The 18,935-nt window shown below is 40.1% G+C and overlaps 1 protein-coding gene across 2 annotated transcripts in view; it reads left to right on the top strand.

Moving 5' to 3' along the window:
- The first annotated feature begins 413 nt into the window (after positions 1-413).
- LOC122555823 (ubiquitin carboxyl-terminal hydrolase 47-like) overlaps positions 414-18,935 on the top strand; it is a 36,137-nt gene continuing 17,615 nt past the window's right edge. Inside the window, exons 1-6 of one of the 2 annotated variants that reach the window (XM_043701998.1) lie at positions 414-879; positions 7,597-7,693; positions 7,871-8,007; positions 13,033-13,121; positions 14,057-14,194; positions 18,538-18,633. In XM_043701998.1, coding sequence (XP_043557933.1) covers positions 777-879; positions 7,597-7,693; positions 7,871-8,007; positions 13,033-13,121; positions 14,057-14,194; positions 18,538-18,633 — 660 coding nt within the window. In that variant the 5' untranslated portion in view covers positions 414-776. The remainder of the gene's footprint in view (positions 880-7,596; positions 7,694-7,870; positions 8,008-13,032; positions 13,122-14,056; positions 14,195-18,537; positions 18,634-18,935) is intronic. The other variant, XM_043701997.1, reaches the window with a different exon arrangement.

The raw sequence follows: 18,935 nt of genomic DNA, 5'->3' as shown, positions 1-18,935 counted from the left end.
ACTGACTTCAGGTGAAATTGCTAGAATAGGACAGATAAGTGGAAGACCAGTGGGAGCCCTCTTGTGTTGTTGTGGTAGGATTGGGAGGCCCAGCTTAAATTCCCACCTGCTTCCAGAGGTGTGTAATAATATCTCTGAACAGGTTATTTAGGAAAAATAGGTAGTGTATGGTGCCACTAGCCCCTTGGTTATGCGGTTTTTATAGTGTGAAGTGACTCCGCTTGATAGGAAGATAAAGAGGCAAGAGGAAGTACACAGTACAATGTTAAAACGGAGGGAAGAGACAGCCAAGGTAGAGTGTCTCTAATTGTTGGAATTAGCAAGGACTCTTGCCCTTTATCCTTGCCTTGTTCACATGGGACCCAGATTCCTTTTAGTGTGTGGCACATGACACATGGTTTGTCATCATCGTAGACAAACCCATTAAACAACCGAATAAGTGTAATAAACAGCGGGTGCTGTTCGCTCACCACTGGGTTCAAAACCCAAACCAACTGATCCAAACTGTCGGACTGCGCATAAAATAACGAAAGACGTTTTCGTCTACCAGTTTTCAGTATTGCTGTGAAAGGCTGATTATTTAAAAATGAAACTGAAACTTGCAGCCGAAAAGGAAATGTCCTGTCGAGTGAACACTAAGGAGTGCCTCTTAATACAGAGAGTTCGGGGCACCCTTAGACTGGGAAACATTTATTGTGGCTCCCGGTTTCTCATGTGTGTGTGTGCGTGAGAGAGAGAGAAAGAGCAGAAATCTGACCAGAGGGGACACTTTTCCAATGCAAAACAGTAGTCACAACTGTAAACCCGGAAGGGAATCGTTCAATTTGTTCAAAAAGTTGATTAAATTCATAATGAGTGGAATGGCCGGCTCTCATGAAGGCAAGTAATAACATTGTTGGGGGGGGGGGGGGGGTTGCGGCGAAAATGATCGAATTTTGATGTATCTAACTGCATGTACTTACTGTCATAAAATAGCTATGGTGTGGAGGTGCTGGTGTTGGACAAAGTTGAAAATTCACACATCAGGTTATAGTCCAACAGGTTTATTTGGAATCACTAGCTTTCAGAGCGCTGCTCCGTCATCAGGTAGCTGTGAAGCAGGATTACAAAACAGAATTGAGAGCAAAATACCACAGTATCATGCAACTAAAACGATATATTGAACAAATCTGGATTGTTGTTAATGCTTTCATCTTTTGGAATGGGTTGCAGGTTTCAGTGCATTAATATGTAAATCTCAGAACTTCTTTCAAGTCACATTCACCAGATAACTTAAGGTTTTATAAAAAAAAATGGCATCTCAGCTCAGACAATGTATTAAAGGTGTGGGGTTAGAGTTTTGTCTGTATCCCAATCTTGAGTCAGACTGGTCCTATTTCCAAATCAGGAATTTATAAAATGTAACATGGATTGACTGCCTGCAGACTGTGGGCTTTTTGAACAAAGTAGAATGCTTCTGCAATTACAATTCTACAAATATAAATTCACCCCATAGATTTATATGTGTGTGTGCATGCATGTGAGGGAGAGTGTGTGTGTGTATACATGTGAGTGTGTGTGTGTGAGGGTGTGTGCATGAGTGAAACAGAGTATAAATCTATGAGAGGATGTGTGCATGGGTGAGTGTGGACGGGGGTGGGGGGGTTGTATGTGTGTGTGCGACTGAGAGAGAGCATGTATGAGAGAGGATCAGTGTGTGTGTGCATATGTAAGATAAAATGTATGTAAAATAAAGTAGCTAAGCATTTTAATAGTTAACAGGCACTTCTGCAAATCATCATCTTGTATTTATCTGATACAATTAATGGAGTAAAGTGGTCTGAGGAAGACCATAGTCAATTCCAAACTTGGATTAAAAAAAAAACACTTGGTTAGAGATACAACAACCTTAAAGGACGAGAAAGAGAGAGAGAAGTGGTGAGGTGAAGGAATCCCAGAGCTCAAAATAAAAGAAGCTGAAAAGCAAGGACGCCAATGGCAAAGAGATTGAAATCATGTGATCAAGGTGCCAGGAGATGAAACCAGAGCTTTCTGAGGGTTGTAGGATTTGAATAACATAGATAGACAGGAAAGGATGAGACCATGGAGTGAAAGTTGTAGCATCATTTAATTGAGGATTTAAGAGGCCACAGCGCTAAAGAATGCTCAGGACATAGCGTGATTTAGCAGATTGGTTGAGTTCTGAATAAAATCCATTTCTGGGAAGATATCAAGTTGCCCAGGAGGGAGTTGCAGTTGTTAGCACGAAGAGTAATATCAGCAAGAATGAGGGTCTCAGCAAGTGAAATAATGTGCGGATTAAAGTGACATTACAAACATAGAAGTAGATGCCATTAGCGTCAAGTATGTCAATAACATTGTATACAGGCTGCTTTAGGGAGGGGTTCGATCTGCTGGCTGGGGAACAGACTTTGTTGGGAGCAAAACTGAAAGCTTCAGTTTGCCTTGGGAAGAAATGTCTGCTGGCACAAAACTAGACATCAGACATAGTTATGCAAGTGTGTTAGATATTAGAGCCAGTGAAAGATTCAGAGAAAATGTTAATAGAAAGGGGAGAGATGGCAAGGGGAAAAAGCTTTGTGAGGGGATGTCAGATTTTATTTACCAAAAATTGGCTGCAACAATTTTAGGACATTTGTCTCCATGAGGTACCATGCTTGCACTATCGTGCACTCACCATTGGTGGAGTTTCTTGCTACTACTAGGACCTTACTTGTGCTACTTCTGACCAGAGATAGTCCTTCACTGTATACGTGGTGGGAGGAAATCAAAACAAAAAGCTTCAACAACACGTAGGTGGCAAGAGTACCACTTCATTGAAAATAGAACCTTGTACTTATAAGCGTCTCTATGCCATCGTCTATCGGATTGACTATCTTTGAAAAACAATCATTCATGAGATGTTGGCATCGCAAGCTGGACCAGCATTTGTTGCCCATTCCTAGTTTTCCTTGAGAAGGTGGTGGTGAGCTGCTGCAGTTCATGTGGTGTAGGTGCATTCTCAATGCCATGGGAATTCTGGGACCATGTGTCCAGAGACACTCAAGGAATGGAGATGTTTCTAATTCAGGATGGTGAGTTGCTGAGAGAGGAACTTGCAGGTGGTACTTGCAAGACGATCAGAGGATTAGATAGGGTAGACAGTGAAATACTTTTTCCTAGGATGATGACGTCAGTTTGTATGAGAGGGCGTAACTACAAATTGAGCGGGGATAGATTTAAGACAGAGGGTCAGAGGAAAGTTCTTTATGCAGAGAGTGGTAAGGGCGTGGAATGCCCTACCTGCTAATGTAGTCACCTCAGCCACATTAGGGAGATTTAAACAATGCTTAGATAAGCACATGAATGATTTTGGGATATTGTAGGGGGACAAGCTGAGAATAGTTCACAGGTCAGCGCAACATCGAGGGCCGAACGGCCTGTTCTGCGTGTATTATTCTATGTTCTATGTTCTAAAGTTACAATATACCAGCTTCTGTTTTCCTTTTAGGTGGTGATGGTTGTGGGTTTGGAAGGTGTTTTCTAAGAAGCTTTGGTGAAGTTCACAGTGCTGCTACTGAACATGGATGGTGGAGGCACTGAACATAGATGGGGTGCCAAACAAAAAGCCACTTTGTCCTGGATGGTTTCAAGTTTCTTGAGTGTTGTTGGGGCTGCATTCATCCAGGCAAATGGAATAGTCTGTTACTCTCCTGATTTCTGCCTTGTCGGTGGTAGACTGGCTATGTGGAATCAGGAGCTGAGTTAATTGCTTCAGTATTTCTAACTTCTGACCTGCCTTTTAGCCACTGTAATTGTATGGCTAGAACAGTTCAGTTTCTGATCAATGGTAACTCCCAGGATGTTGATAGTGGGTGATTCAGTGATGGTAAAGCCAGTCAATGTCAGTGGATTAGTGCTTCGATGATCTCTTCTTGGAGAGGTTCATTTGCCTGGCATTTATGTAGCAAGAATACTACTTGCCACTTATCAGTCCAAGCTGGATATTGTCCGGATCTTGCTGCATTTGGACAGGGACTTTTCAGTAGCTGAGAAGTCACAAATGGTGCTGTACACTGTGCAGTCATCAGCGAACATCCTCACTTCTGACCTTATGATGGAGGGAAAGTCATTCATGAAGTAGCTGAAGATGGTTGGGCTGAGGCCATGACCCTGAGGAACTCCTGCAGAGATGTGCTGGAACTGAGATGACTGACTTCAACAACCATGAGCATCTTCCTATGTGCCAGGTATGTTTCCAAACAGAGGAGAGTTTTCTCATTGATCCCCAGTGACTCCAGTTTTGCTTGACGTCAACTCCTTGATGTTACACTTGATCAAATATGGCCATGATATCAAAAGCAGTCACTTTTGTCTCACCTCTGGAGTTCACCTCTTTTGTCCATGTTTGAACCAAGACTGGAATGAGATCAAGAGCAGAATGGTCCTGGCAGAACCCAAACTGGGTGTCAGTGAGCAGGTAATTGCTTAGCAGGTTCTGCTTGTTAACATTGTTGATGATATCTTACCTCACTGCTGATGGTTGAGAATAGAAGGATGGGGCTATAATTGGCCAGGTTGGATTTGTTCTGCTTTTTTATAAATTTCCACATTGATGGGTAGATGTACGTGTTGGAACTGTACTGGATCAACATTAATAGAACTGTTGCAAGTTCTAACATAAGTCTTCAATACTATTGCTGGAATGCTGGATAGAGATAGCCTTTGTGCCTCCAATCATTTTTTGATACCAAGTGGAGTGAATAACAATGGTTGAGGACACTGGAGGAGGCTGAGACGGACCATCTACTTGGCATTTATGGCTAAAGATTCTTGCAAATGAATCAACCTTATATTTTGTGCTGATGTGTTGAGCTTCCTGATTGATTATTAAGGAAGGGGATATTTATGGAGTTGCCTCCTCCAATGGGCTGTTTAATTGTCCACCAACATTCACAATTAGATGTGGCCAGGTTGAAACTGATACATTGGCAATGAAATCATTTAGCTCTGTCTGTCATTTGTTGCTTAAGCTGTTTGTCACAAAAGTAGTCCTGTTGATATTTTTAGAAGATTGATATCTCATATGTAGGTATGTCTGGCGCTGCTCCTGGCATGTCCAACAGCACTCTTCTTTAAACGAGGGTTGATCCTCTGGCTTGATAGCAATGGCAGAGTGGAGGACATGCTGAGCCATGACGAGACAGATTGTGTTGGACTGTATTTCTTTATCTGCTGCTGCTGATGACCCACAATGCCTCGTGGATGCCCAGTCTTTTTACAACAATCGACTGTGGATTCACAACCATCATTAGACTCATTATTCCAGATTATTATTGAATTGAAAGTCCACTACCTGCCATAGCAGGTTTCAAATCTAGGTCCCAGAAAACACTGGGTCTCTGGATTAACAGTCTACCATAAGGCCACCACTTCCCCACACACCACTTGGAACAAGAACTCTCTCTGTGACTCGTTATATTTAGGGAGAAGTAGCTAGCCACTGGAGTTTTTCTGCCAACACTTTGGTGCCCTAGTATTCCTCTCCATATGTTGCAATTTTTGCTAACTCTTTGAACCAATAATAATGTGTTTGTCAAGGTGAGATATGCTTCGAGTTATCCTGCATTTTTGACCTTAACTCTATGCATCATAGCAGCACTAAGGAATATTAAATACTGGTTACTTGCAAGATTTAAATAAGGAGCTATCAGTCTTTCTCATGTTCCAGTTCAAGTCAAATGGTAGAGTCTATGCCTGATTGATGAGGCTGGCCAACTGCTTTCCCAGTAGAATGTACATTGTGTGCTCCAGCATCTTCAAATTGAGACTCCTCACCAAATCCTGTTTTGCTTCAATTGACTACGTCAATGTAGCACCTATTAAACATTTTCACACTGAGGGCCATTATGTATTGTCATTTCGAAATATTTTGACATTTCATGATCTGAGCTCTATATGTTGACTGGTAATATGGCTCTTTCCATTTTCACCACAATGAATGGTTAACTAGTAACCTGTGAGGTGCAGAGAGAGCAGGCTGTTATCAGAAACCTCACTATCCCATTACCACAAAGCTTGGTAAATCTGATAATTTGTTTCATTACTTGCTTAATAACCTGTCCATTGAGTGTATTTAATTGCAAGTCTTTGCACAGGGCATTTCCCACACTCTTGTTCTAGGCAGCTAATGATACGCTAGTGCAATGTGTATAAAGGTACAGAAGCAGAAAGACTACCCAATTAATTTTGGAACACAACACTATATTCCCTGATAGCTTGGCACCCGGTTCTTAATCATATTCAGGTTAATGCTACATTGTCACTGGGCAAAAGTTCAAAGACAGTTTCCTCTGAGATTCAAGAAAGGCATATGTAGCATTGCAACTAGATGTGGTCAGAGTATTAAAATGCATTATTTACCTACAGTATTTCTATTTAGTGATGATTTTGGGATTAAGAACATAGAACATAAGAACTAGGAGCAGGAGTAGGCTGTCTGGCCATTTGAGCCTGCTCCACCATTCAATAAGATGATCATTTCGTGGATTCAGATCCACTTACCTACCTTCTCACCAGAGCCCTTAATTCCTTCATTGTTCATAAAAAAAATCTACCTTAGCTTTAAAAATGTTTACTGAAATAGCATCAACCACTTCCCTGGGCAAGGAATTCCATAGATTCCCAACCCTCCTTCTCAAATCAGTCCAAAATCTGCTTCCTCTAATCCTGAGGCTATTCCTCTTGTCTCAGCTTCACCCGCCAGTGGAAACATCCTCTCTACTTCTACCTTATCTATTCCCTTCATAATTTTATATGTTCTACATAATTCCCCTTCTTTCTTCTGTATTCCACTGAATATAATCCCAATCCACTCAGTCCCTCCTCATAAACCAACCCCCTGAACTCTGGAATCCATCTCCTCGACCTTTGCCCATTCACTCAAAGTATCTATGTTCCTCTGCAAAGTTTCACAGGCCTCTGCACACTTTGCCCTGCCATTCATTTTAGTGTCACTTAGAAACTTTGACACACTGCAAGTGGTCCCCAAGTCCAAATCATCTACATAAAATTGTAAATAATTATGGTCCCAACACCGAACCTTGAAGCACACTTCTAGTCACCGATTGCCAGCCAGAATAGCACTCATTTATCCCCACTCCTTGCTTCCTGTTGGTCAACCAATCCTCTATCCATGGTAATACTTTACCTGTAACACCATGCATCCTCCTCTTAGGCAGCCGCCTCTTGTGCAGCACCTTGTCCAAGGCCTTTTGGAAATCTAGGTACATCACATCCACTGGATTGACTGCAAAAAGAAATACTTAGTGACATTTCCATTTCAGTTTCAAAAAAAGCCTTATGATAAGTATAAACGTAAATTTGCTGGTCAATATTTGTTCAAATTTGTTGACTACAATCAAATATTTGATCCATGTCGTAAATATTCAACATTACTGAAAATTGGTATGAAAGATGCAATAGAACTTAACAGCCACAGGAAACTTTGCGAGTTAAGCATATGTATGTAGAAATTAGAACTTAGTTGTTTGTCTGTTAAGGAAACTTGTTACAATTTATATGTGTGATTAAAACATAACTTTTATTTATGATCAGAGTATTTTGGATTATACAACCAAGGAGCCACTTGCTACTTGAACACATTGCTTCAAACTCTCTACATGACTCCTGAAGTGAAGGACACTATTGACAGGTTTGTAAATGATATAAATAATCTCTGATTGGTAGTGACATGATATCTAATTACTTGGAAGTGCAATATATTTTAGATGTAAATATTTATATGTGAAAAGCAAATAATGCGTTATGTAAATATCATATTACATATTGACAATGTCTAATATTGTGCAACAATTAATCTTCCTATTAGATTTGTTGGAGAAACATATGAACCCATTGATAAGGATGCCAGCATTTGCTACCAGCTTAAAGAACTATTTGCAAACTTAGAAAATGATCCAGCACATACACATGGAATTACAAGGACTCTGGGCTTGAGCAAGAAAGGTGAATGGCACATAATATAAAAATTGGAATATCATGTAAAATGGCATTCACTTAGGACCAGTGACATAACTTTAGAAAAGTTTTTCAATCTTGATGTGAAATTTCTTTTACCACCATTTTTTCACAAGATGTGTACTTTTGATTGTGGACATAAAATGACCCATGAAGGCTTGAAACTTTCTTCCCAAAAAGGGCGATGGGGGCAGGGGGTGGAGTGTGCAGAGGAGTGCAATTAATGTGCTGAACATAAAATGAACTGGCAATGTTGGTGTTTTGGTCACCATTTTGAAATATGAACAAAACATAATACTGGGCAATTCAGGGGACATCAATGTGGCATATTTTAATCAATGAATTAGTCGAGAAGTGTACCTTTAACCATAATCTAAACGTTTTAAAATGATAAATAGACCATGTCTATTTCGTCAGCGTCTGATGCCAAATTGTACATTAAATTCATTTGCTGTACTTTGCCCTGTGGATAACTGCAAGAAGTCTACTCAGGATCAGTTTCTATATTTTCCTTTTCAGAAATATTCCTTAGTATCAAATCATCTCTCTGCCCCTCCATTGAATTAGATATTCTGTATTTTTTAAAATAATCTGACAATAATTTGCACATTAATAGCATATATGATTTTCATGGTTTGTGAAAAATTTCTCCTCTGTCAACCATTCTCATATTCCATTTGGAGATAATGTCATTTCCCAGATTGCACAACTGCAATGTAGGTGTTATTTCCTCACAGGTGCCTCTTTATCTCACCAATTCTGTGAAATCTGAAAATCTCCCATACTGTTCTTTGTCTAAATCACCAGGATATCTATTTCGTAATTTCACTGCATCGATCCACAACTTCACTCTACCCAACTGGACATGCACAAAGGAACTCCTGCAGAGAACTTGATTTTCATTGTGGATTTGCATTTGAAAATTACCCTAATCTTCCATTCAGTTAACCATGAAGGCTCATTGCAACATAAATTTTCTCTTCTCACATTTGTGGTATTTGTGAGAACTATTTTTGAGTAGTTTCCACTTTCCATTGTTCTGCAGTTGAACATTCATTCATTGCTATTCATGTTCCTGCCACTGATGCTGAATCATTGGCAAACAATTGAGAAACATTGGTCATTGCTACTCTAATATTATTCCCACTGTGAATAACCCCTTAATGTACCAGAAACTAGACCCCTTGTTTGAGATGCTATTGCAGACATGAGTATCATTAGCACAGTATAAATGGACAAGAGGGAAACCCAGAAAGACATCTCTTTGACACTGTCTGAGGTAGAAGCTTTAGATCAGAGGAACCACCGGAAAAGCTAGCTACAGCATTCTCCAGCAGCTCAGTTGCTGACACCTAGATGAATACTTGAACTAGACTAGAGTCAAGAACTCATCACAGGTTCACTTCCACTGTTGTTGAGAATGGTTCTGAGCAAGGATCACTGGATTTGAAATGTCAACTCTGCTTTCTTTCCACAGATGCTGCCAGACCTGCTGACTTTCTCCAACAATTTCTGTTTTGTTTGAGTTCTTGGGCTTGTACTCATTGAGATTTTGAGCATTGAGGGATGATCTTATTAAAATATTTAAGATTCTTAGGGTGCCTGACAGGATAAATATGGAAAGGATGTTTCCCCTTGTGGTATAACCAGTGGGTACAATCTCAGAATAAGGTATTTTTCCATTCAAAACAGATGAGGTTTTTTTTCTTATGCAGGGTTGAATCTATCTGGATTTTACTGCAGAGGGCTATCAAAGATGTGTTGTTAAATATATTTAATACTGAGATAGACAGATATTTATAGAGAATTTTCGGGGTCACCAAGGGAAATTGGAGTTAATGATCATCAGATCACCATGAATTCAATGAATGACGATGGGCTGAGTGGTCTGTTTCTGCTCCACTGTCCCCTGGTTTCATCTGAAATAAAATTGAAACACAGCAGACTTACCAGCATCTATGGAGTTCAAAACAAAGTTAATGTTTCAATAACAATATAACTCCTCTTCAGATCAGAAGGGAGCTTGAAAATTGTATGGTATTTTAATGCTGTAGAGAGAGTAGGGAGGTTGAATACGCGATGCAGATTGTAAGGGTGTTCAGACCCAAAGATTCATATTGAATTCAACAACTTTAGACCATGATCTATGTATCCATTGGTTTTTTGACTGAATGATGTTTCCTTTGACTTACTGAGGTCGACCCCATGCTTTGACTTTGAGACATGGCCATTTGCTTGAAACAGACGCAGTACACTTGGTACCAATGTGACTGGCACTTGGTGCTAGTATGAGATTGACATGACACAGTGCTGTACAACAACATGTCCATTCCCTTGACTGAGCACTGCTGCTAACCATGACAAGTTGCATTGGAACACTAGAAGAAAAATCAAAGTAAGGGTTCTATGAACTTTTAAGTCATAGTTGAGGAAGCAAAGTGTATAAAGACAAGACAAGGCAGGGGTGTGGTGAGAACTAAGTCAGCACAAAGTGAGTGAGCACTAAGCAAGTGAACAAGGATCCCTGAAGTTATATTTGGTCTGATCTATGAAATAGCTGCCTGTCCCTGTATGCAACATAGCATTCCAGTGAAAAGTGCCAGTGCTGTCCAAAGTGCAGTGTGGAAGTATAGGGGGATTGCCATGCATATATAGTGTGGCTGGGTACATGTGGAAGGTCCATGGAGGTGGGATGTATGCTGTCATTGCCCATGGAGCATGCCCTGAGATTTTACTGCTGTGCCTCCAATATGGATGTCTGGAGAAGAAAGTGGCAAGTGGAGTTGCCAATTAACCGCTCTGACCCATATATCGGGAATTGTCACTACCTAGTTTCTATGTGGCAGAGAGGAAAATAGGAAACTGCACATTAATGAGATGAGATGAAATTAAGTAACCATGAGACATTAGTGTATGCTAATACATGCAATATGTATCTCATCACTTCTAAGCTAGAATCTCAACTTGTCGTTCAACATTTGGTTGGAAAATTGAACTTTTTGGTCTCAATGTTGAAACACCTCTTGCTGGCAGTCTCAAATGAGTTTCCTAAATCACCTACAGTGGCCCACAGTCATTCAAGGCTTTGAAAATTCCGCCTCTTATTTCTTTAAAACAACCATACAAAGTGGCTTTGCTTTGACATCATTATAAGACTGAAGCTTTGATTCACCCTCTGAAGTGAATAGTGGCTCTGGGGTTGATATAACCATTCAGAGGACTTTTGAGGACCCATTCCAATGCATGATTCTCAAGATCAGGCCAGTCAGTGGCTCATCCTAGGGCTCATGACACATTTGGACATGATTTGGAGATGCCTTCATCAGGTGGTTGTGGCGCTCTGAAAGCTAGTGCTTCCAATTAAACCTGTTGGACTATAACCTGGTGTTGCGTGATTTTTAACATTTGGACATGGGCATCATCTTCAGGATAAATTACACATTCTTCCATTTTTTACATCAGTGTTTCACTCATACTTTGTTGCATTTGGTAAGTTTGCAACTTTTACGTTATTTTACTTGAAACTAGCTTTGGATTGCATTCTTTTTGCTGGACGACCTATTTCTGTTCATTAATCATCCAGGGTAGTCTGCAATGTCTGAACGTATCTTAAACTCTTCAAGGCTTGTATTGTGTGCTTGCTTTTTTGCGCTGATACAGAGGGTGAGTAAAGCATGCATTTCTGGGCTGACAAATTGAGGTTGCTTCCTAATATCAACAGGGCATTTCATACACATTGAATATTAGGCCGAATATGATTGTTGGTGTAGAAGAAAAATGATTTTTTTTTTTACTGGGCTAGTTTTTTAAAAAAAATAATGATGAGGGCATGACTGGCTACATCAGCATTTATTGCCCATCCCTGATTGAGCTGGAGCAGGCAAATACAGTAGTGTGCTGACTTCTTTAATCGCTATAGTCCCTGTGGTGTAGGATATTACCTACCAGACTGTTAGGAAGGGAGTTCCAGAATTTTGATCCAGCAACTGTGAAGAAAGGGTGGGGTATTTCCAAGTCAGGGTGATGTGTGGCTTGGAGGGGAATTTGCAGATGGTGCCCTGCATCTGCTGCTCGTGTCCTTCAAGATAGTTTCTCTCAAGCTCATGATCTTGACTATCAGAGGAGCAGTGCAGTACGGGGGGAGTGGAATGGTGAAGTCTGACTTTGATTTAAAAACATTTTGAATTAAAAGTCACCCTAATAGTGATCATGAAACCCATATTGATTGACATTAGAGACCTTTCTGGGAAGGAAATTTGGCTTCTTGTAGTGTAGTGATAGTGTCCCGACCTCTGAACCAGGAGATCTGGGTATAAAAGTCCCATCTGCTCCAGAGGTATGTAATAACATACCTGAACAGTTGATCAATAATATCTAGAGAGAGAAATCTGTCATTGTTGCCTGGTCTGGTCACTCAGACCCACAGAAATGTGGTTGAATCATAATTATCCTAGCAAACCACTCAGTTGTATCTAACCATCACAAAGTTGATTTCTAATCCACCATCTGCTGAATCTAAAATTGATTAAACAAGGAGATGTAATGCATAAAGCAGCTGCATTCAGGCACATTACTACATGATTTGAAGGATAATAAACTGTATTAAAGAACATTTCTCAGATCATGCACTGCAAAATAAATTTTCTTGTTGTATAACTGGGAGCATTGAAGTACTGAGCTCCATACCCTAATTTGTAGAGTTCCTAAGTTTCTCAATAATGAAATTATTACATGAAATGTAATAATCCAGTCCTCAGAGAATTGAGAGAATGTTTTAATATAGTATGATTTTTATTAATTTTTTATCCCCAGATTAATCATTTAGGCAAGAATATAATGGTTGACCTCTGAGAAGTATTTGGTTTTGTAACGATAATATTCTGATGTCATTCTTGATGCTGCAACTATACTTTTTAACACTCTTGTTTCAAGAGTATTTAACAATGAGTAATAGTCTTTATTCTAAGTTATAACTATTTGAAGAATATAATACTACTTCTGCATTTTTTAAAGTATTCGAACAACAGGATGTCGAAGAATATTTCCGACTCTTATTGAATAAAATTGACGAAGAAAGTAATGGATCTTGTAATGTATTGCAGGTGAGCTTATAATAGAGGAGAGACTTCAAACTCAGTTCTTACTTGCCAGTAAAGTTGATCTATAACCAAGGTTTTATTTTGAGCTCCCTTCAGTTTCTTTATCTTATGAGCAAGTGTATATTATCTTTCTTACTGTTATCGCAATCTATTTTGTGGATATAATTGTCGCCATTGAGTGCAATATTTTGTGTATTGATATGGTACTGATTATTAATTTAGTTTTATGAATGACGTTCGGATGCTGTCAACTCAATGATGGTTCCATCCCTGAGAGCAGCAGAATACAGTAATGACATTAATTCCTGTCATAATAACTTGCTGAGAACTCAGCGCACCACAGGACAGAACCAACACTTTTACAGTGTCTGTGGATTGCTGTATCCGATACCAGCACAGATTGGAAATTGGGTATTACTGTCTTCTAGCCCCAGTTCCAACTCATTTTGTTCTGAGTATAACTCTCACAGAGCTATCAATTATTTGAGATAACACACAACAGGGTGATGAGAAACTCACCTGAGCGTAGTATATCTGGATGAAACCTAAGTAAAATGAAACTGGTCAAAATTTTCAGTTTTGATGTCTGGAAATAGTATGTGTGTTGAATTTGGATAAAGACAAAAGCAGGTACAATTCTGATGTCAGTGTATTGATCAAATTAGTTTTCTGCAGATGAAGAGTAGTTCAACACCAAAAAAACATTAATGGCTATGGAACCAAAGCATGGTAGGCATTCTCAAAACATATGAGAAAAAGGTGAAAATTGAAATAGAGTTCTTTAGAGTTCTTTAATTTCACCATTAAACCATAATAAAGTAAATGCTTGTCTCTCTTTTTAGTAATTTAGGAAATGAGACAGGCCACAAAGATTTGAAGGGTGGAGGAGAGAAAAAAGCATGAAAAAGGAGAAAATTCTTACTTAATTTTTTTTCTAGATCTACCAGAGTAAAGTGATTAATTCTCTGAAGTGTTTGGAATGCGACACTGAATCCCAAGAAGAATGTAAGCTTTTGGATATTCCCTTGTCCCTTTCGCCTCCTGATTATATGAAAAGGGAATATTTCAACAGTGTGGTAAGTAGTATATCTACATTCTTAATAACAATTCTGGCAGTTACTTATTAATAGGGCCACAATGGAAGGACAACATTAAATTGTAAAGAGTGACTGCTCTTGAGGGTTGATATTGGACAAAGTCAGGTCTGTTTTCTGCTCCTGACCTTGCTCTTGATCCCAGCTCATATCCTGGCACTTAAACTTGCAGGACAGACATCCATTCCATGAGAGCATCTAACTCAGAGATTGGAGATGCAGATGTTTACTGTAGCACTATGAAAATGAATCCAACCATGCACTTCTAATAAGGTTTTAAAGGTACATAACCAAGATGGTTATGGCTCCGTCCAGCAATTTTCTGAAAAAAAATCCAACCTCCCAGTGATTGTTCGTTTGGTTTCATAGAAATGGCTTATTAAACTTTAAACTACCCCATTACCACAGAGTCCTTAGTCATGAATTTCTGTAGTGGACAGCGAAGGTTACCTCAGAGTACAGTGAGATTTTGATCAGATGGTCCATTGGGCTGAGAAGTGGCAGATGGAGTTTACTTTAGATAAATGCGAGGTGCTGCATTGTCAGAAAGCAAAGCCTGACCGGCCTTATACACTTAGTGGTAAGATCATGGAGGGTGTTGCCGAACAAAGAGACCTTTGAGTGCAGGTTCACAGTTCCTTTAAAGTAGAGTCACAAGTAGATAGGATAGTGAAGAAGGCTTTTGGTACGCTCTCCTTTCTTGGTCAGAGTATTGAGTATAGGAGTTGGGAGGTCATGTTGCAGCTGTACAGGACATTGGTTAGGTCACTTTTGGAATATTGTGTGCAATTCTGGTCACCTTCCTATCGGAAAGATGTTGTGAAACTTGAAAGGGTTCAGAAAAGATTTACAGGGTTGGTGATTTGAGCTATAAGGAGAGGTTGAATAGGCTGGGGCTGTTTTCCCTGGAGTTTTGGAGGCTGAAGGGTGACCTTATAGAGGTTTGTAAAATCACGAGGGGAATGGATAGGATAAATAGACAAAATCTTTCCCTGGGTTGGGGGAGTCCAGAACTAGAGAGCATATGTTTAGAGTGAGAGGAGAAAGATGTAATAGGGATCTAGGGGACACGTTTTCTCTGTCTTAACTGGGTGACTATTATTTTTAAAATAATGATCCCCAGTTCCATATTTTCCCAAAAGAGGGAACACCCTTTATATATTCATCTTGACAAGATAATTCAGGAGCTTGGATATCTCAGAAAAGTCACTTTTTACTGTTCTAAACTCCAGTTGATGTCCAACATTGGACTCCTGTCCAACTGTTCGTCATAAGACAACCTGCCCATTCTTTGCTAAAGTCTAGTAAAGGTTCTCTGAATTGATTCCAATGCATTAACATTTATCTTTAAATACTATGCACATAACACAAATGCGATCTCACCAGTATAACTGAATAACTGAAGCATTATTTCCCTACTCATGTATTCAATTTCCTTCATAATAAGTGATGATATTCTGTCAGCATTCCTACTTACTTGCTGTGTCTGCATATTAATCCTCTTTGATTCATGCACTAGGGTACTCTGATCGCCCTTCAACTCAGCGCTCTGTGATCTCTCACCACATAGAATTGTTTTTTTATTCTTCAAACCAAAATAGACAATTTCACATTTTTCTACATTATATACCATTTGCCAGAGCTTTACTCAGTTAATTTATCATTATCTTTTTTGTAGCCTCTTTATATCCTTTTTGCAACTTATTTTCCTACCTACCTTTATATCATCTGTAAATTAGCATCCATCCTATTGGTCACTTCAGCTAAGTCATTTGCATAAATTATAGAAACTTGAAATCCCAGCAGTGAGTCTTGTACCCATTCCACCTTGCCAATTATAAAGTGACTTATTCGTGGCTACTGTCTGTTTTCTGTTAGCTAGCCAATCTTCTATCCATACCAATACGATGCTTCCTATAACATGAGCCTTGATTTCCTGCAGTAACCTTTAATATACCACTTATCAAATGCTTTCTAGAAATCAAAATACAATACATTTGGCAGTTCCCTTTATCCTCTGCACATTATTTTCTCAAAGTGTGGAGATAAATTGGTCAGGCATGATCCCACTTTCCTAAAACCATGTTGACTCTGCCTGATTACCTTGATTTTCCTTTTCTAATTGCCATACTATAATATATTCAACAATAGTTTCTAAATCCTCACAACAGATGTTAACTGTCCTGTTGTTGCCTACTTACTGCCTTGATTCCTTTTGAATAAAAGAGACACATTCACCATTTTCTAATTTAATGAACCAATCCCAGAATCCAGGAAATTTTGGAAAATCAAAATCAGTGCATCAACTATCTTGTGTTTGTCTCTTAAAAATAAATCCTCGGCTGAAGTCCATCAGGCCCCAGATACTCGTGGACACGTTTGCTCGGTATCACTTCCCTGTCGATTAGAATTTTCTAGTGTTCCTCTTTTACTTCAGCCTCTTAATTCACAACTATTTCTCGAATGTTACTTGTGTCCTTTGGAGTGAGAGTCCTGCAAAGTGTCAGGTATCTCCTCTGATGCTGCAATTCACTGAAACACTGATGTAGACGGGTGCACCACAAGATGACAACATCAGAATTGCCCTGAGAGCAGACCCAAAATGCTAACAGCTGCTGGCCATCTCCATCATGAGGATGACTCATACGTCTCTGTTCGCTGGTGGAGGGTCCAGGTACTTCATTTCCCTCTCACAATGGTGCTGCTTGAGTCCAGCAACAAGGCAATATTATGCACATCAGCATTATCTTTGGCAGGCACTGACAGGTCTGCCAAATGTGACTTTGCATGAGACTGGTTATGTTCTCAATGAAGGTAGCTATGATTGTGGACAAGAGTGTGACTACAGCAAACATTGCTTGGATGGACTCTTCACTGTCCTTGCCAGAGCACACATTCCTCCTGGTATCGCTGACAGATCTTCATGCACCTGCTGCTGTACACTCAGCTGCCCCTTTATTGTTGTCTCTAGTGACTTGCGATCATCGACAGTGCTCAGTCACGCTTCCAAATATCACAGTGTTACAGCGTCCAGCAAATGTTCTGACAATTATATGGTGTGAGAATTATACGATCCTGACAGTACGTAAAGAGGCCATTTTGCCCACCAAATCTGCAATGATCCTCCAATGAACATCATATCCAGACACAGCCGCCTGCCCTATTCCTATAGCCTCACATTTCTCATGACTAACCACCTAGCCTGCACATGGCTAAATCCTACAAGGAATAGAGCATGGTCAATCCACCAAACCTGCACTTCTTTGGACAGGAAATCGGAGCACTGACGGAAACATGCACAGATGGGCGAGAATGTGCAAACTCCGCACATCCATCCGCCCAAGGCTGAATTGAACACATGCACCTGATGCTTTGAGGTAGAAGGTGCTAATCGCTGAGTCAGTATGTCACCCAATGTGCTCAACCTGAGACTCTCAATCTTCAAATATGCAGAGTCTCACTGATGTGAAAGTATCTTACCTGGTGGCTGGTGTGGAGAAAGGGTGGGACACTGTATCAATGTGGACTTCAACAGTTTCCTCATTTCCCCTTCCCCCACCTCACCCTAGTTGTAAACTTCCAGCTCAGCACTGTCCCCATGACTTGTCCGGACTTGTCCTATCTGCCTATCTCCTTTTCCACCTATCCACTCCACCCTCTCCTCCCTGACCTATCACCTTCATCTCCTCCCCCACTCACCCATTGTACTCTATGCTACTTTCTCCTCACCCCCACCCTCCTCCAGCTTATCTCTCCACGCTTCAGGCTCACTGCCTTTATTCCTGATGAAGGGCTTTTGCCTGAAACGTCGATTTCGCTGCTCCTTGGATGCTGCCTGAACTGCTGTGCTCTTCCAGCACCACTAATCCAGAATCTGGTTTCCAGCATCTGCAGTCATTGTTTTTACCCCACTGTATCGATTGGCCAGCAGACATGCTGAGTGAGATTTAATTGGTCATGTCTCTTTGAGTCAGAGGGAAGAGTGATAAGTGGGAGCTTGCAGTTAGTGTGCTCCCGCAACATAAATCCACAGCATTTTCTGTAGTCCTAAACTAGTTTAGAGACCTTCAATTACACCCAACTATCGATTTATAATTAAACTCAGCCACTGGTATTTCCATGGAACGAGACAATTTTTAAAATTTGTTCCTGAAATGAATATGCCAACATTGTTGCAATGCTACAAATTATCATTTGCAAAGGAATTAAACTGGAGAAAATGAGACAGTCGGAAAAAGAAAAGACAACTTTTGTTAATATCAATTTTGCAAAAATAACATCTCCTGCAAACAAATGTAAAATATAATTTCTAATTGTTTTTTTAGAATGAATCACTTGAAGACTTTTTGAAGGATACAATTCTGAGTAGAGACAATTTATGTTATTGTGAAAGATGTGAGAAGAAAACTGAGACTAAGACCGTAAGTTAATTTTCTCCTCCTGTAATGTACGCACTAATTAGTTTAGGCCAAATGTTCCATACGGTAAGTACTGTGAGAAAGTAAGGACTGCAGATGCTGGAGACCAGAGTTGAAAAATGTGGTACTGGAAAAACACAGCAGGCCAGGCAGCATTCAAGGAGCAGGAGAATCGACGTTTCGGGAATAAGCCCTTATTCAGGAATGAGGCTGGTGTGCCAAGCGGGCTGAGATAAAAGGTAGGGGGGAGGGAATTTGGGGGAGGGGCGCTGGGAATACGATAGGTAGAAGGAGGTGAGGGTGAG

This window comes from Chiloscyllium plagiosum, chromosome 13 (assembly GCF_004010195.1).
Source record: "Chiloscyllium plagiosum isolate BGI_BamShark_2017 chromosome 13, ASM401019v2, whole genome shotgun sequence".
Lineage (NCBI taxonomy): Eukaryota > Metazoa > Chordata > Chondrichthyes > Orectolobiformes > Hemiscylliidae > Chiloscyllium > Chiloscyllium plagiosum.
This window is presented reverse-complemented; position numbering and strand designations above follow the sequence as displayed.